The sequence below is a fragment of the Centroberyx gerrardi genome, chromosome 8 (assembly GCF_048128805.1).
Source record: "Centroberyx gerrardi isolate f3 chromosome 8, fCenGer3.hap1.cur.20231027, whole genome shotgun sequence".
NCBI lineage: Eukaryota > Metazoa > Chordata > Actinopteri > Beryciformes > Berycidae > Centroberyx > Centroberyx gerrardi.
In genome coordinates this window covers 28,977,058-28,997,404 of record NC_136004.1, presented here as the reverse complement: position 1 = coordinate 28,997,404, position 20,347 = coordinate 28,977,058, and the positions used below count along the sequence as shown (strand labels likewise).

The window sequence follows — 20,347 nt, the reverse complement described above, 5'->3', positions numbered from 1 at the left end:
GGATTTCTGGGTACTCAAGTGCAATATCAGACCTTTAAAAACACTTTGCATTGCCCTTTAATTTGTTAAGTTGTCTCTGCCAAGCACTTCCTATTCAATACTTGCCCTCAGCTTCACTTGAACCATAAACCCTCTGATTCAAAAGTCCATTTCAACCTTTTTGTACACACCTTTCATCATGTGGTATCAACCGTGTTACACTTTGATCCATACTGCATTCGCTTCATCAGATTTCCTCTGAGATAACACATGTAGCATGCTCGTGTGCTGATTTAAGTCATTAATAAATAAAACTTCAAAGACAACAAATCATGAACATGTAGATAAGATTGTCATGGAACACCACAGCGTTACATATTAACTCCAAAAAGCCACAGGCCGGGTGGAAAACATTTACCAAGAAGCAGCCAAGGACGAGCGGAGGAAGGGCAACGGATTCAGAGCGCTGCTGCACCCTGAAGGTTTTAGGTCAGTTTCAGCTTGAATTTCAACTGTTTTTTCTTTTCAAACAACACCTCTTGACATATAATGCCACTTGATGACATGAACAATCTAATTTCAGTGATTAAACTGGAGTTCTGGTTCAGTTTTGAACAGTGAATTGATTGAACAGTGAATTAATTAGCCATAACCCAGATAGTAAGTCTTCTGACAATATTCTCATCCTTCATCACACAAGACTTTCTGACTTTCTCATCACATAATCCAAGCCAGAGTTAGCTTTTCACTGGTTTACCAAACATTCACAACAACTACAGTATATTCCCTTAACACTGGAAAGGCACAGCCACTGTCAACACATGGCTGTTTTGAATTTTAGAATTCAAAGACAGTTTGGAAAGAGTAGGGGCCCGAAAATGGCAGAGCAAACAAGAAAAAAGTAAGTAAGTAAGTAAAGTTTATTTATATAGCACCTTTCACAGAGCAAAGTCACAAAGTGCTTCACAGGACTAAAATAGTTAAAATAAGACCATCAAATAGTAAGAAACAATAAAACATAAAAACAAAGGACATAAAAACACACAGAAATACAGACACAAGAGGCTAGACAAAGGCCAGTCTGAACAGATGAGTCTTCAGCTGCTTTTTAAAAGTGTCACCAGAGACTTCAGATCTTAAGTCCAGTGGAAGAGCGTTCCACAGGTTAGGTGCCACAATTTCAAAGGCTCGATCACCTTTTGTTTTAAGCCTAGAGCGAGGGACGACCAGTAAGCCCTGGTCAGAAGACCTAAGTGACCTGCTGGTAATGTAGGGATGGAGCAGGTCACAGATGTACGCAGGTGCCTGACCATGCAGGGCTCTGTATGTGATTACAAGAACCTTAAATTGAATCCTAAACTTGATGGGAAGCCAATGTAAGGAAGCTAAGATGGGTATGATGTGAGACGTCCTGCTGGGGCAGGGCTTCTTTGCATGCAAAAAAAAATCACTTTAATATAAATAATTGTGTCCACATGTCAAAAATGAACAGGTGGCACATCTTCCAAGTCAAGAACAAAACACCACAAAGCATTCAGGTACCAATTTACACACGTAAACACCTGAACATGTTGACTTCAGGCCGTGTAAATAAAAGTTACAATTACGTCTACTCCCTTCAATTTTGTCAGGGCTCAGTCAATGGTCCAACTAATAATAATAATAATAATAATAATAATAATACATGTTTTATAATACAACATGATGGTGCAATAAAGATAATTGGTCCACCAGGATGCCCTGCCAGGCAATACCAGCCTCACCCAACTTCCATTCACACATTGCCAAATACCATTGGTCAGCGTTTTTAGCAGTCTGCCACGGTCAATTTAGAGCATGTTGGGAGAGATACTGTTTATGGCCAAACGTTTATATAATATTTATGTATTTCAACTGCTTCACAGGGAAAGTAGAGTTTTCAATTCAAACTCAATCTAATGACAGACTTAATAATTGCTAATATAATTGTCTCCTCCAGTCATTCACAGCCCCGTGACAATGGAGATCTTAAATGATATAACAGGTAATAATAGTAGACATCAGGAAAGCATAATCCACCTCTACTCATCTCTAGGTCCACGCATTTTGGTGAAGAGTTTAGTTTTTATACCTCTACAAAAAGACCAGAAAATAATCTGTTAATTTCCTTTAACTATTGCTAATGAAAAATGAGTGGAATGGATGATAAGAGGAAGGAGAGTCTGGGTCGAATAATCATCTTTATCGCCTCTGCTCCGCCCCATAAAGATAAAGGAAGGGCTTCTACTTCTTGATATCCTCTAATAGATTTTAAGAGGGTTGTGTTTATCCCATGGTACTTTATACCGTCTGGTTTCCATACAAAGGCAGCAGTACCAATAAAATGATAAAGCAAGGTGGTAAAGAAGGGCGGCCTCAGTCTTAATATAGTTAACATTATAGCGAGAGAACAGTCCAATCAGGTTTGAAAGATATAAAGTCGGAGGGATCGGGTGATGTTAAATATGGCGTTAAGATCAGTTCGGACGGCGTCATCAAGCAGTTCGGGGCTTATATAAAAATGTCTGGTGATGCTAGATAGCTCGACGATTACTAACCAGACTGACATTTCCTCCAATCACAGAAAACATTAATAACAACACATATAAACAGCTTAAAAAATTTAGTTTATCCAAGAGCAAATTCTGAAATTTGTTCATAGAGTCTGAAAGACACGAAAATAACTGATGAGCCTGTCTTTACCTTAAACTTTAAAGATTCTGCACCTGCAGCAAGGCTACGTCATCATTAATTAATTAATTATTTAATTACTAGTTCAGATAGGTAATAATTAGGGACGGTACGATCTGCTTATCTCACAATACGATTCAATACGCGACATGGGGTTCACGATTCAATACAACCACGATATGATGTAATAAATAAAAGTTAAATGACAACAAAGTCTGACTGTGCAGAATTATGTTTATTTCTGAGCCACAAATCTTTCTAGCGATGGCACTGGCTTGTTAGAATATAAACAACAATTTAAAAATGTCATTACAAAGCGCAGATAATATAATTTGGATGGAGAGCTTGTGAAATTATGATGGTCAAGCTGTTTCATTTGTGATTACAGCAGAATAAAATGGAGCTAATATCAAGATTCATTTTTTGCCTTTTCTTTGTATTGTCACATTTTATTGTGATATACTGAATTTAAATATATTGTCCCATCTCTAGTAATAATCGTTCTTTTACTGTATTTGAAATCTCATTTGTACTCAAACAAATCAATTTTACACTTACAAAATACACTTTTTTTAATGCAAAAGAGAGGGAATCTACAATAATATTTATCCTCTGTGGCACCAACTATATCAGGGAAGGAAGAGAACAGGCTCTATGTCCCCTCTTGTCCATCAGTACACAGACAAACAATGTCCACAATATCCAGATCATGTATTCACAGGATTGTTGCCATCAACGTCTAAGGATTAAAATCCTATAAACCTATGACCTTCTGCTGGCCCGATCCAAACAGATCCAATAAGAGGCTGCTGTGCTGTCCAGCAACTCTCCTGGCACAGAGTTCCTCTGTAAACGATTAAGGCGAGGGGGTTAAACGTGCGTCACCGCACACCCTGACCTGTGTCCAATCACTGCTAATCCACACCACACTGCCCGCGTCAACTACATCTTAAATCTGTCATTCGGATTCGTTTCCTGTCCCTGGATGAACTGTCCTGTGGTGCAAGTTGAATGAAATCCCCTCAAATCCCCTCATTTTTATACTTTGGATACCTGAGAACTGAAACGTGTGAGACACTGTGTGACATTCCCGGTTGTGTTTATGTTTGTTCACTGCCTGGTCCCGCTCACTTCTGCTAAAGTGAGAATGTAGAAGAACAGCGTTGCGCTCCAATGACTCGGTGTTGTTGCAGGTGCATGGAACAAACTTCACAAGATGTAAAAAAGTTAAAAAGTCAAAGACGTATTCCGCACACTGCCAGAAAATAGCTCGGCAAAAATCTAGCCAAAATAACCAATTTATTCCCACAAATGCATACTGACAAACCTAAGGGTGCAAGTGCAAAGAACAACAACAGAAGAAGAAATGTCTGGTTTCAGCTCATGCTTTCATCTGTGGAGAGCAAACACATCACCCATAAAGATAAGACTTCCTACGTAGATGAGAAGATTCACAACAGGTAAGTCACTTAGACTTCCTCATATATAGATCAACCTAGCTCTAGCTCACTATGTGTTTGTGTTAATAAACTGATTATTTTGGCTAGATTTTTTGGCAGTGTGTGGAATATGTCTTTGATTTTTTTTAGCTGTGAAAGTGATGCATCAGAATATAACCAAACAATCCCATGCTGCCTTTGGACTCTGCAATGCAACCATGCAACAACCATGCAATTATACGCCAAGGTTTATAATGCATGTGAGCTTTACAGTGTTTATAATTCATCTCTGCACCTGATCCTGATCCAGATTAATGATGATGTCTTTACTAAACACTTCTTCATTATGCATTAATATTCTACAGACACAGGGATAACTGCTACACCTGCTGTCTGGGTGCTGCTGCTTTGACCCTTTACGCTTCCTAATGTTGGAAATCTGGGAAAGCGTGTAAGTTAAATTATTAAGATATACACTTCAATGTTAGAATTGTTCTCCTGTGTAAGTAACTTGCACACATAGGACCCTACAAATGATTTACTAACGACCTGTCTTAGATTAAGACACTGTCCAAATACGCACACAAGACTGATTACTGAGTGACGACATGAATAGACCCAAAGGAACATCTTCACACGAGGATTATAACTGACCACAGAGACGGCAACAGACCAAGGCAAAATATACAGTATCTAAGAGCCTTAAATGTGCCCAGTTTAACTTACAATATTCTCAAAAGCTTCACACACAAGGTACAACTGATCAATTTCTCAAATCTACTGCATCGACTCTTAGGCTGCTACAAAACGCATTCTTCAACAATCTACATCAGCTATCTGCTCATCAAAAACCTGTCAAAGTCCACTCACTGGCTGTAACATTTTGGGCATGCAAGCCAAGAATCTTAAGAATTACAACTGAGGTGATTAACACACAGCAATTTGTGCTTGTACTGATGTTAGATTTGCATTGGTGTGTGTTGCATCTGGCCAATATTGCAACATTCCCCCACACTGTCTTCACTGGCTTCACACTGCAGTTGAAAGTGTCCTAATAATGTTTTTTTCCCCCTCACACATGTTTTCTAATCAGTGTGAACAGTGAAAAGCTGCATGGAGTCACATTCTTTCAACTCCGGTCTGGACCACATGGATATGTGGGACAAAATCAGATCCTGAGCCATGCAACCCACATGCAACTTGTATTTGAACACTCCAAATCTGAACTCGTCAGCGTTGCCATGACAATAAAGAAATCTCATGTCATTCACCTCAGACAACTGTCATAATTTTGGCACCACAGCATGGATGGAAAGAAAGCAAAATAGACGCCTCAATTCAGTCAATTCAGTCAAATCTCAAATAATGTAACCAAACTGTGTTGGAAACAAGCGGGAGAAGTGTAGGTACCAAACCAGACATGATGTCTTTTGTTATAGTTAGTCCGCTCACGTGTGTTACTGACATGACTCATAGTTCATACTGGTATCAGATATGTGTGACATCCTACAATAGATATGAACAGTCATCCAAAAATATCAGATATGAGCATCAATCCAGAATAGAGCATGAAGTCCTGTAGTGTGAATGCAGCCAAAGACACGCCCACTTTCCCCGCCTGTGACTTAAGAGCCAAATCTGCTCCTCAAATCTCCTGGCATCATCCAGACAATGAAGTCTCTGGAGCCGGCACAGCACCGAGCTCTCAGACATGCGGCCGGTGTGAAACAGGTTGGCGAGCGGCGAGCAGCCCACAGAGGAAACCTTTGAACAGTGGAACCGGCTCCCACAGCGGGTATTTAAAGGCCGGTGGGGGGGCGTGGGGGGCTACGAGGGGGGGGGGGGGGGGGGGGCTGGGAGCGCTTCAGCCTTGGAGATGCCTTTCCTATCCTGCTCTCCAATCTCTCTTCCCTACTCAATCTGTCCCAGCGGGGCTTACTGGGCCACTCTGACCCAAATTCCCTTGTCCCAGAGGCATGGTCTGGGACGGATCATGAGACCTTATGAACAAATGCCTACTGTGAACTGTGGTAATGTCACTACGCCTCTATGAGAGTTTATGGAGCTCGCTGTAAACTGTGTCCGTTTGGAAAAGGCCAATGCACACAGAATAGCTTGAAGTCACCAGCAGCAATTTCACTGTATAATTGGGTGTAACGGCAAATTTTAGCGAAAGGAAGCCCTCTGTTTTGTAGCTAATCCGCCTGTCAAAAGCTTTTATTTTTCATAAATTCACTCAGACCAAAAAATTCAATGGGTATTTTACAGCCAACAAGTCTGTTTAACAAAATTGATATCATAATAAAAGTAAGTAAAATATAAAACGTGGTTTCTGTGCATGAATAAAACATGAACTGCTGCAACTCCACCTGGCCATGAATCACTCTGAGGCGGTATGCAGCACATGGTTGGGCTGAATGAGAACAAGGAACTGAGTTATCAATACAACTCAGAATCATTACATTCCTACAATTGATGTACGGCTCTTGTAGTTTTTTCCTCCCTATCAATTTTTTCAGATTTTTTCTGAATTCACTTTTTTGAAGCAAGAGTCTCCTCTGTTGTGCTTTCTCCGTTAAGCAGGAAATACTCTCACCCAACTGTTGGCGGTTGGTATTGCCGTAATCTTCCGGAAAAAATAAATGCATGTGAGCGGGATGGATAAGATACTGTGAGCCATACAAATACCAAAGGAGGACAAAGGAGAAGTAAATGAGTGGAATTCACTGAGAAACCGTGAGAAAAAAAACAAATGGCATTCCCTTATCTCTTCTGGGTGGGACAGATAATCGAAGACCTAAGACAAGACCCAATGGATTGTAAAGCTGTGGTGAAAGTAGACTGGAACAGAGTGTGTGTGTGTGTGTGTGTGTGTGTGTGTGTGTGTGTGTGTGTGTGTGTGTGTGTGTGTGTGTGTGTGTGTATCTGTTTAGAATAAATATGATAGGCAGGCTGCACTGACCTCTAATTGTGGTATAAGGTTCACTGTATTCTAACTTCTTATTACTTCATTCTTAACTTCTTTTTTTTGTCTGTGTTGCTGATTGCAGGCCTACAGTGAATCACATGCCAGACTTCAGACCTGTTCGCTGGTCTGACTGTTGGATTGGCCTAAAATGTAGTTTCTCTTTAGTTTCTCTTTCTAGCACAATAACAACTTTGAAATAAATAAAACATGGCAAAAGTTTTTGCTGCTTACTAATTTTCCGCCTCAGCGATCTCCTCACTCTGCACTCTGCTCCTTTCTCCAGAGGTGGAAAGTAACTAAGTACATTTACTCAAGTGCTATACTTAAGTACAATTCTGAGGTACTGGCACTTTACTTGTGAGACTTTCTACTTTTCCTCCACTACATTTCAGAGGGAAATCTTGTACTTTTTCCTCCAGTACATTTATCTGCCGGCTGGAGTTACTAGTTACTTTGCAGAATAAAGTTTTACATGCAAAACATACCATAAGCTCATAAAATATGTTGCATTGTTAGAGTTTAAACTCCCCAACAGTATATGGAGCAGTTAGACCGACAACATTAAAATACTTCTTACAGGTTAATGCTTCAATAATTTAACACTCTGAAAGAATGAGGACTTTTACTTTTGATACTTAAGTACATTTTGCTGCTAATACTTCTATACTTTTACTTTTAATGAAGTATTTTTCAATTATGGTATTTGCTACTTCTACTTAAGTATAGGATTTAAGTACTTTTTCCACCGCTGCCTTCCTCACGATTAAACTCTCCACACTGGCTGTTAAGCAGAAAGCTTATCTAGTCCTCTAGTGTCTCTGAATTCATGACCAAGTTCATATACTGTTGTCCTCTTGACCGGAGATCTAAGAGCAGCGAGCCGCCATCTGAATATACTTTTACAGACTTGTGCTGCGGCAGGTTCAGAGCGGCTGGAGCCGACTGGATGAGGACAGTGAGGGTTGGGACTGTGTACTTTAGACAAAGTTATCTCTGTCTATAACCAGCAGGCAGAGTCGACTCTGAGTGGGTTTACCTGCTTCCATTGAATCAGGCCACAGCAGGTTATCAGGGTCATCAGGTTAATGTAATAATCTGAGACATTTTCATATAAATAAATGTCAGTTTTACTACTCTATATTGCTGAATGCTATGGCACAAAGGTGATTCAACCTATATCCAGTTCATGAAAGCTTTTACATTTGTTGTTCTAAACGGCCGGAGTCTGGTAGGTTTTTCCCGGGAAAAATCCTCCGGCACACAGGAAGTGATGCGTTTTATGTTTCTGGTTTGTTTGGAATAAATAGAAGAAGAAGAACTGAGTAGTTAGCATGAGCAGCGATAGCCACCATGACTGAACGGACAAAGAAAAGAGACACCTACAGAAAGTCAAACTGCATCCAACAGAAAATCCAAGCTCCACCCACACTGTTTGATTGACAGGTGATCTCTAGGAAGTGCAGTGCACAAACACCGCAGCAATGAGCACTGAGCACCAAAGATGGAGACAAAAATCCAAAACAACAAGAATCTTGTGGATTAGCGCTTTAAAATCATCAGGTTCACTCACCTGGTCTTTTTCCGGTTTGTCGGAAATGTCGTTCAAGCTGCTGGAAGCCAAGTTCCGGTGAGTTGTGGTGGGACTACCTGTTAAAACACAGCAGCAGCCCCAGGAGGTTATGACAGCCTCATCTACATCTCCATGGTATGAGAACTGAATGGAAAAGAGGATGGCAGAAACCCCAGAAAAGACAGTGGCCCAGTTTGCTCTCCATGCAGCACCGAAAAGAATAACAGAGAGAATAGCACACCAGAGGAGGAGTGATCTTCATGCAGACCGAGGGACAGAAACAGTTGAAAAAAATATGCATACAATTTGGAGGCACCATTAACTGTAATCTGTAAATAAAGGCTGGAGCACGCCAAGAACAAATGAATCACTACAGTTGCTGTCCCAGCCAACTTTTAAGGATCACTTGCTGAGAGAATTTTTTTTTTGCAGGATTTCACTCAGATATTCAATGGGAGTGGGTGGTATGGGCAGGTTCAGGGGATTGGTACTGTTTGTACTTTGTATACTGTGAAAATCCTTAATAAAAAGACCTTGATTAAAAAGATATTCAATGGGACAATAAATGGATTTACAGTAGAGATTTATGCTGCGTTCCGTTCAAAGTCAGAAGTCGTCAATTCCCAGCTGGCAGGTCGTAATGACAACCTCTAATGACAATATCTAATGTTATGTCAATCATATTTAAAGAAAAAATCATTTTTGCACACCTAAAACTCTTTGAGTGACAGGTGCGTAGGACAAAAACGAAACTAAATCCTGTCTCACTGTCTACACTTGCATAATACTTAATTGCGACGTTTTTGTCATAGGACCCTCCTCAGGCAAACATACTTAGCATAGAACGGTAGCAACTGTAAGCGTAACTTTACATTTCAAATTTAGATGTTTAACCAGTTACCGTTTTAGGTGTTTCGATGGATTTAAGGTCTTGCAATGCTGAAAATCAGTCTAAAGTGTATTTTCAGGATTGTAAACCTGTTAAAAGCAATGCTGTATGGTGTTTACAGTATATTCTGCCATGTCAACATGATGTCAGATAACTGTATCTCTGGAACGCAGCATTAGCCTCAAAGATCATGATTGTGAAATTATTGTTGCTCACACATCTTTCACATAGTTTACTCATCTTCAGAGGTTAGCTGGGATGGCAACTGTGGTGCTTAATTGTTCAAAAAAGATTTCATCGTATGCATCCACCCTTACTGTATGAAAATAATCAGGAGTTTTAATATTGGGAATATCCGATTGTGTGCGTCCGTTTCTTTCTGTGCTATTGCCACTAACAGTTTTCATCCAGTGCCTTTCTCATATGAGGAATGCAAACAGCAGACACTGACTGATAGTCTGCTGACTGTTGGTTTCAGACTGTCAGCTGAAGACAGAGGTGTGACAGACAGGTTGCTGGCAGGGTGTGATCTCACCTCAGCCCAGAGGTAAAGATAGTATCTAGAGAAGAACATTCTGATGCCACTGTACCCTTTCCAACGGTTTGCTATGTCTGCCCCCCTGAGCATTGTGGGTAATAACATGGTTGTCAGTATGATGCAGCCAGTAAAAATGGTCAATTTCTGAATTGCACTGTATAAATAATGTATATCTAAAAATTTTGAGTACTTGTTTAGAGTGGATAACTGAGGAAAGGAGGAAAACAAATTAGCCTAAGTTTAGAGGGAAATATTTTAAGGATCAAATATCTAGTCTTGGCCAACGTATTGGAAAAAATCCACAAAAATAAATGAATAAATACTGTATATTAACATGGAAGGTTTAAAAAAAAAAAACTACTACTACTACTACTACTACTACTTCTAGTACCACCAAAGCTATTCAATGACACTATTGTACAGAGCACATAAAAATGAATCTATTGTGTTTAGTGAGATGATTTGTTTTATTAAAAAAAGATTTATTGGCAATATAACCATCTCAGCCCTTTGTTTAATAGCTGGATGCATGGAGCCTTCAGCCTGAATGGCAGGGTGGGTGAGTTTTGGGTTGGTGGCTACAGTCTAAGGCCCCGTTCACACTGCAGATTAAAGTTTCCCAATTCAGATTTTTCCCCTCACATGTGACTCGGATCTGATGTTTTCTAATCAGTGAAGAGCTGCATGGAGTCGCATTTTTTCAATTCTGAAATAAAGCGAAATAACCGACTTCACTGGTATTTGGGGAGACGCCTCAAAAACGGAGGTGATGTCTTTTGTTATTGTTACACTGCACGTGCATCAGGTCATATTGGTATCAGATATGGGTTTCATCCAAAAATAGATATGAAAAAAATCAGATATGAGCAGCAATTTGGGACTGAGCATGAAGGCCTGCAGTGTGAACGCAGCCTGGGTCCAGTGAACTTACTAAGCCAGTCCATGCTGGTACTCCTTGGGGCCTGCAGGTCCTCCATAGAGATGTGACCCGACAGGCAAGTCACAGAGTTCTCAAGAGGACTGCGGGCTTTTAGTAGCAGCGGTAGTACACCAGGAAGGCAAAAAAAAAAGGAGGAAAAAGAGATGGGAAGGGAGAGAAAAGAGTTGATCGACAGGCCAGTTAACCCAGAGCAAGTGGTTGTTAAAGCAGACAAAATCAAGAGGCTGTTACAAGAGCTGTAAAAACATGATTCATCTGGATTTTTACAAGATGTGTGAAGAAGGAAGGAGGTTAGGAACAGCGGTATCGTTACAAGAGCAACCACAGAACATGGGTCATTGGACAGAGCATGGCTTTTTTTTAAAATGCACTTTAAAAACATCCTCCAAACTCTGATGATGTACTTTAGCCTTGCAAATTAGTAATCAATTCATCACTATCAGTAAAGCTCTTTATCTCAATATTGAGACCTAGATAAGAGGCTCTAGATTTTATATTGGAAATTTCCGATGTGTAAAAGTTTCCCTTTGACCGCTGCGACAAAGCAGGATCATGAATGGAGATAGCTTTCTTTTTGTAGAGTCATTAATCTGTCAGTTTTATAAATCTGATAGCAGGCAATAAATAACTTCATTTTCCAAAGACCCATGGCTGGTAACAGATTAATTATCATGTAAACACCATGAAACGTTTGTTCACTCAATTTGTTAGCATGAAAGCTCACATAGATGTGCTAATAAACTTTAAAAAAAAAAAAAAAAGTCAGACATCATGTGTGATGCGGGCTGTCACTTTTTCATATTTGAAATGATTTCAAATCTCCCAGCTTGAGAAGTTCATTGATGGAAAATCTGAATCTGACTCTTATTGAACTAGGTTTGATCAGGTGCAGTAATGAGGAAAACTCTCATTACTGTTGCTTTTAAATCAATCAGCCTATAAACTCCACAGCTGGGCAGTATATATCATCAACAGAATGACATTACATGAAGCCTGATTTGCAGGTTGCATTACAGTTTGATATCAGGCCCATTTCATATGGCAGCAGCTACTGTGCTTCCTATTAACAATGGTGAACCAAGCCAACGTAGGTAGAGTTTATTATTTTATAATTTTTTTGCATTAATCTGAATCTCAACTTCTCCTCATAATGATTTTGTTTGAATTCATTTTCAGGGGGAAAAAGTGACAGCCCATCCTGTGTGATGAAAAGAAGCGTTATATTCCAAAAATGAATTTTCACACATTCAGTCAATATTAACAAGTTCATTAAATGAATAAGTTATGTGAACATAAATCACGTAAACAGCTAACTCATTTCTACAATCTAAGTTATATAATTCACAGCTCAAGTAAATTTGCAGTTAGTTGTATTTCCTATTTTAGATGATGACACTTGCCTTCAATCTCTCAATGTGTTTAGTACAGTTAGTCAATATTAACGGCTTTGTGAAAGTTACAACACAAAACCTTTGTGATGAACAGTAACAAGCAAAAGACGTTATACACAAGAAATCTATAAAGCTTAGTTTAACTAAGAGCATGGCAGGATTAGTGAGCCAAGCACTAGTACAAAGGTGTTTTGTGTTTCTTTCCCTGATATTAGCAAATTAAAAATATTTAAAATCAAGACCAAAATGGGAATATATTTAGACTAGCTCAAACTAAGAAATCTGCTATCATCTCTACACTCCACAAAGTTTCAAGTCAATCTGTATTAAGATTGTTTTCAGCACCTGGTAAGGGAAGCTGGTGCTGATTTAGGACCATTTAGTGCCACTCAAGTGTTTTTTTTTTAAATAGTTTTCAAAAAGACTGCACCAAACTGGCATCTGTATTACCGTTCTCCTGGTTGGAAAACAGCCTACTTGCACTGGACACCGTCTTGCCGATGTCGGCCAGCGAGCGCAGGTTGGACTTCTTGGTCTGGTGGCGATGTTTCCGTAGCAACGTGTACATCACCTTGTCCTTCAGCTCCGCTTTCAGCTGGCCCGTCTCTATCTGGTTGTCAGTGATCAGCTCTGAAGATGGAGAGAGGGGAGAGAGAGGAGAGAGAAGGAAGGGGAGAGAGGAAGATGATGTCGTTAATGATGTTGTTTTGTGGAAAAAAAAGTTTTTCATTTTGCAGTTTTACTACACTGCATTTAGGACTCTGTACCAAATAGTCTGGTACTTTTGATTAAATAAACTCAAGACTCATCAACATTTTTGAGACTTTATGTTCCAGCCAAAACTGATCGTTTCAGAGGTGATTAAAATCAATAATGATGAACAGTTTTTCTTTAAACAGTTTTTCTAGACTGTGGAACGCTCTGCCCCCCAGTATTAGACTTGCCTCTTCTATTTGCACCTTTAAATTTCTGTAGCCTTTGATTCTGCATGATTTGCTTGTGTTCTTTCTTTCTTTTTCTTCTTTTGTCTTTTCTTCTCGGTGTTTTGTATATACTTGTACAGCACACTTGTTGTTTTTAAGTGTGCTTTATAAATAAAGTGAACTTGAACTTAATGAAAGTGAATTTGCATTGCATGTGTTGCACAAAAGCAAATTATGAACTACTTCCAAACAATCTTTTGTAGAGATTTTATCCGACAGCCTTAATTTAGCAACAGCGTCACTCAAAGTAAACAACAAAGTCACTATAAAATGTCTTCTCATACTTGTAAGGGCTCGATTAGCGAATCCCAGACTGTAATGCTCCTGCGTGTGAGTTGAGTCTTCCATGACATCATGAAATGGCTCAATCAAAAGGTCTATTTTTAAAAACAAGGTCAGCAGCCTGAACGCTGAAAGATAGCAGCCTCAGGGAATCTCTCTCTTCCTGCGGAGTGGCAGTGCTGTTAATGGCCCATCATTCAACTCGGTCGGCCTCAAAGCCCGACTCCGCCTGTACAGTCTAGGCAGCACAGCCAATTACTTCGCATTAATCACTCCGAGTGGTAACTCTTCCTCTTGCTCCTTCATGCAGAGAAAGGAAAACGGCGGGGTGGTGGCATGAGATGGGAGGGCAAAGAGAGATAATCGTGTCAGAGCGATGGAAGGGGGTTGCCTCTTTTCAAATTCGGAAGTTTTTCTGTGGCCATTTACAAACAACTATTTAAGTACAGTGGTGCTCCAGGATGCAGCCTGACCTCTGGGCTTTTCTACTGTTAACAAAAGAGAGGGGGAAGGAAGGCGCTGAGCCTTGTGTGTGACACGCATCCATCCGTAAACCTGTGCCCACCACCGGCCCATTATAAAGAGGCACTAGACCAGCGGGTACAGTAAAAAATCAAGCAAGCAGACCGGTTCTTGTTTGCTGTAAGTCACAGGCACTGAAGATTCTGCCTCTGTCATACATTACACAGTATTATACAGTAAAATGTATGGACTTGATCACAGAAAAACGTTACACATTTCCCAGTTTTGTTATTCATATGGAGTGGAGAGATGAGGAAGGAATGACCGGATGATCTAGCCAAGGTAAACAACACACCATGCTATCAGACTTGGAGAATTATTAAAATGTGCTTTCGTCTGCCTTGGCCTGTAAATGTTTCATTTGTGCCGGGTAATGCAAAGCAGTTCTTGAAAAGCAACTGAGTCCATTCCATATAATGACATGAGCCAGGTTCGCTCAGTGCAAAACAGACTCTCACTGGACTCTTCTGGTTGCAAGCTTACAATTGCCAGTTGTAGTCTGACTATTGCTTTTTCTCAATAGCATTACAGTGGACTAGAGACAAAACTAACAATAGTCCAGCAGCAGCTTGCAGACAGGATGGTGGCTCACTGGCTCTTCATATCAATAAAAGTGCTCAGTTCACTGCCACCACCCTACAAGTCAACATTGACATCATTTCACTGGTATGACAGCCACGATTTAGACTCTGTAGCAACTGATAATGACTTGTCAAAAGGTAATAAAATATCCCTCTAAATGGGCTGAAGATAAAATAAAACCTTTGACATGTAATAAGTTGCTGGATAATGTAATAACATCACATTATTACCAGCGACTTCATAAGGCATGTAACATATTTTTAATTGATGTTGTAATAATATTGCTTGATAATGTAATAACTTGAGTGATTACATGCTTCTTAATGTTATGAGTTATTATATTATTAGTCAATATTAGTATTATATTATCAGTTAAAATAATGGCCAATTAATGTAATAATTTGATGTTATAACATTACCCATCAATTCATTACATTAATAGCTTGTTGACTCCTTTAGGGTGACATTTTATTACATTTTTACAGTTATTGCATTATCAATCAGTTATCAGTTGCCACTTACAAACTTATACAGGCTATTATGTTTTCGCCTTTGAGGTTGGTTGACACCTGGCAAATTACGAACAATTTCATGATTTAAACTTAAAGCTTCTGAAACAACATTAGACCTATATACTTTGAAACAATCCCTAATTTTCTTTTTCCCGTATATGGAAGTAGCTGTTGACCGGCGAACTTACCGACAACCTGTGGCAGAGTGGACGCTTCCATGTCCAGCATGATGGTGCCTTTCTCTATGCACATCCGCAGTTCAAAAAGGCTGTGTAAGGACAGCGTAGCCACATGGGGTTTACTCCAGCGCTCACCACCTTTCTCCACCTTCTCCTCAAACTTGATCCACCTGGATGGAGAAGGAGGAAAGAAGGATTCAACTGGAAGCTCATTTCAGATGCAAAACTTTGTGGCTACTCTAAGTCAAAATCAACAAACTTGAGAGCACAAACCTCCACCAACACTGAACAATTCTCCAACTTGCTGTTACACCCAAAGACATCATTCCTATCACTTAAATTTTAAGTTAAATCTATCTCCATTAGCTTCATAGTTATGGCTAAAACATGCTAATCATCTCATCATGGTGGAAACCCCAGATCCAGATCACTACCAAATTGTTTCTGTCCACCAAATGTCATGGAAATGTCTGCATAAGTTTTTGAGATATATCCTGCTGACAGACAAACTAACAAGCGAAACATAATCTCCTTGGAGGTATCTCTTTATTGATGGTATCTTTTCAACCTCAATAGGACACCATTAAATGTTATTTCAGTGTGTTGTATTATTTGGTGAGATGCTATTGCAAGTACACTTAGGATTTGATGTTACCGTGCCATAATCCAATGTAAGCATTCATACACAAGACCAATTCAGATGTCAAAAGAATGATGTACTAAAAGTGACCGTAGAGGACATAAATCATAAATCTACATGACCAGCCAACACAACAACATGCTCAGAGATCAATATGCCAGCTTTCATACCTATAGTAGCAAACAGTAGCATACACAATGCGTTAATTTCTTTATGTAATAGATTTATGGCGTAACTTGTGGCTTATCAAACCTGCTTCAATAAATGTTCTTTCACCTAGCATGACTCTTAACCAAGGTTGATTGCTGAATAGCTGAAACTAATTCAAGCATGCAAGTCAGTGTTGTCAAACCAAGGAAGACTAACTAAGATAATAACATTACTTAACATTACCCAACATTACCATAGTATGACCTAAAGCAAATTCCTAAATCAGAAAAATGCCTCTGGTGTGCTCAAATGGAGCCTTGTAGCACAGCAATTTGATGCACAAGCAGAATAGATAGGAGAGTGAATGCAAATGCTCCTGCAGTCAAGGAAAAGTGTGTTATCTTATCATTAGTACTAATCAATTTGCTCTCATAGAGTAGACGACAATGTTACCTGGCAACTCAACCCCATTCAAATTGTAGCCTTTAGTAAAAGCCTCCATAACTCAATGAAGCACACATTGCCTTGACAGCGGGTTGCCTTTAGCTGGGGTGGCAAAGTACACAAACATTTGGTTGCTCGAACGCAAAATTCGTAATGAATGGATGGATGAATGGATCCACATCCACACCACAACAATCCTTTTCAGATATCTCCATTTTTCTAGCCAGGTTATTATATATTTTGACATTATTTGTGCGCAGCGAATTCTCTGGTAGACCTCCATGATGGAGCCAGTAGTGGCTGCTGGGAGATTTGTGACGCAACTGCAAAGCTTCTATACACATGACACATGCACATGTGTACAGATCTAAGTCTGCTTCTTACTGCTGCTACTACCATTACTGCTGTTGAGGAAGAAATGGAAAAGTACCTATAAGCTACATTCCTATATCCTCACTTAATATGTAACCTTTGACCCATATTTACACCTTAAACAACTCAAGAATACTGAATCTGCTTCACCATTATCAGATTAAACTCTAAAGTAACATCTTGTGTGTTTCTCACAGAACTGTGAGCTTGGAACGTGCAAATGCCCAAATCTCACTGTCTTGTTCATATGACCGTATACCTTTTGACCAATAGCTTTATTATATTCTATCTGTATTAACATTATCATGAATATTCAACACTATAAAACTCTGTGGAATCATCCAGATTTTGAGTTCCTTGGCTCCCAACCTGTCAAACTGCCACTCTCTTGTCCTGAGTTTTCTTCCACACTGCCAAAATAAGGGAAACAGCAACATGAAGTGTCTTAATATGGCGTTGGTTGACCATGAGCCACAAGAAATGCTTCATTGTGTCTTGACATAGATTCTACAAGTGTAGGGATGCAACACAATTCTTGCACAAGTGATTCCACAAAAGAAGATTTGGTGTTTTGATGATGGTGGTGGAAAACACTGTTTCAGGCACCACTCCAGAATCACGGTTTACATTGTTTTTATGGTCATCAAACCATTCGGTGACTCCTCATGCCCTGTGGATAGGAACACCACCATCCTGGAAGATTCCAGTGCCAGTCAGGATAGAAATACTGCCCCATATGATCACCAAGAATGGCATTTTCCTTGCTCTCTAAGGGGTTCAGTGGGCCTAAACCATGCCAGGAAAATGCATCCCACACCAGAACTGAACCACTTGAACCCTTCTCTCTGTGGGAAACAAGCACTCACGCCTGTGGACTTCTTCTGGCACAAGCCACACATGAACCCATGTGCTTGGTGAACAGGGTGAACAGGGTGAACAGGGTGAACGGGGTGAAGGGTGACTCATCTGACCATATGACTTTTTTTCCACTGCTCAGTAGACCACCGCCTGTGTTCTCTGCAGTATGCACTTTAAGATGTAATAAGGGGTTTATGTATTGCATCCCAACCAATAGTATCTCTTTCTGTGGGATTCTCTCGACCCAATGCCCGAACATCAGTGTTGAAGTGTATGTGCTACCGTCTACAGTTGCCCCGGTGATGTCTTTCCCTCAGTTGTCCATGCCAACATCAGCTTAGCCGCAGGAAACATCAGCAAGTTGAGTGGTCTTTGTCACTGAAGCTCTGACCAAATGTGACCCAACAAAGTCATTTCTTCAAACCATGGTAGCCAAATAATGGGCAACTGGGTCTGCCTAGCATTTTATACACATCCCTAAGCATGACTGGTTGTTAACTGCTTAATTATCATAGGAACCACACCTGTGGAGAAGCTCCTGCTTTCAATATACTTAGTATCCCTCATCCACTCAAGAGCTTCATTTATACAATGGGCACATGAAAATATGCATCTTTTAACTGAAAATGAACTGCTTGTAACACTTCAAAGTCTCTTCAAAGACATTAAAGTCTTAAGATTTAGGATTTGAAGTGCTACAGTTATTTGTTGAGCACCATGCGGTCTAATATGGGATGCAGGTGTCATCTCTTTTTGGCACTACAAAGTAGTGACTATGGAAACCACTTTGCATTCTTGAGACTTTGAGATTATTCTCACAGCTTGTTTTTCCAGTATGGAGGTTTTATTTGCTCACAGTGGATGTAATGATGCCATTAAAACATTTAAGGTACACAACTAGGTGCAGAACTTAGTCCTGCTCCATGATCCAAGATGACGCCGTGCAGGACGGACATTTTAGAGCCTGCTGACATTATCTCCCCAGCAATGGAATCAGCTGTAGGGAGGACAACATTCTTGTGAAGGAAAAGGAGATTCCTTTGGTCAGCTGGGAGAGAGAAGGTCCTGTTCTTTATACGACAGGTTATCTCTTTATCACCCTTTACTGGCAGGTTTCTGTTTGTGAGTTGAGACAATAGAGGAATGACTAGATTGTCTAGTCTGGGTTTCTCTGTGAGGGGTTTGAATACAGTAGACTGAGAGTCTGTGATGACTGACATTACGTGCTTCTGGATCAGTTACTGCAAGGAAGGGCAGTAAAACCACTTTTACCTCAAACAATCCACCTGAATATAAAGTCTGGAATTAATTCTGGGAGTCCAGCTGCTTATTGGAGGACAGGTCCCAGTCCAGAGATTTGATGGGGATAACCGTTGTTTACTCTCAGAGTAATCAAAGGCTCTCAGGTGTCCAGTGGTACTAGTTACTGTGGGTGGATGCTGGAGGTTTCCCAGCAGGGAACTGGTTGTCTGGGAGCTCGGTAAGAGAAGGTCATAGGTGTCAGTGTCCCACCACCATTTCTGCCATTCCCCTGCTCAGGGACATGGCTGCCTCTCTTGTGAAGGGCATTAGCATGTAGCAGTGGCATGTGCTTGTTGCAGGCCAGAATATTACCGTCGGGGGCGAGATGGCTAGACTGGCTAGCCAATGGATTATCCACAGAGTGTGTTAATGCTAAACCCAGGCTGCTCATCCCCTCCAAGTCTATGAACTGTACCATCTGAGTGTTAGCTGAACCTACAGGGTCCAAGGTTTGTCCTCAAACACAGATAGATGGCTGTGGATGTAGCGGCCCTGCAGCAGATGGAAAGTGAGTTACCATTGGCATCCAAAGGAAATATTAAATCTTTATTGCCATGGCCGCATTGAAGTTTGTCGTCAAACTGCTCAGGGTCCAAAACTAACAGGCTTGGCTCATCAGCTGAATAGGGATGAGACTCATTCATCATAGTGATAGTCGGCTGTGAGACATAAACTGCAAATCTCTGTAGTAAAAGTTGATGAATATGAATCAAACTGTCCTGGGGCATAGGGGAAATATATTTGAGTATTAAAATTAACCGCTGTTCCGCTCTAAGGGAATGAGTTGCCCAACTTATATCAACTGGTCTTGTATAAAACAGTTAGCATCTCCCATTCAGTTTATTTGGCATATATGCAGATGAATCAAATCCTGAACCTAATGCCATGCTGATATTTTGCATGGTCAGAGTATGAGGGGTCGAAGTTACAAAAATTAAATAGGAAAAATAGATTTGAAGAAAATGCACATAAACTGAAAAATGTAGTGATAAATTGTCAAGTGATTTGATAAATCCAAAGACAATTTGATTAAAATAGAGATGATTTGATGAAAACAGAGCCATTTTCATTTCATTTCATTTCCTTCATCACTACTTT

At 40.1% G+C, this 20,347-nt stretch overlaps 1 protein-coding gene across 2 annotated transcripts in view; it reads right to left on the bottom strand.

The window, feature by feature from the left end:
* Positions 1-20,347, bottom strand: part of slc4a4a (solute carrier family 4 member 4a) — an 80,398-nt gene that overhangs the window by 26,252 nt on the left and 33,799 nt on the right. For both annotated transcript variants that reach the window (XM_071917808.2, XM_078285323.1), the window contains exons 6-8: positions 15,493-15,653; positions 12,874-13,053; positions 8,666-8,742 (exon numbers count right to left, since the gene is read on the bottom strand). In XM_071917808.2, coding sequence (XP_071773909.1) covers positions 8,666-8,742; positions 12,874-13,053; positions 15,493-15,653 — 418 coding nt within the window. The remainder of the gene's footprint in view (positions 1-8,665; positions 8,743-12,873; positions 13,054-15,492; positions 15,654-20,347) is intronic.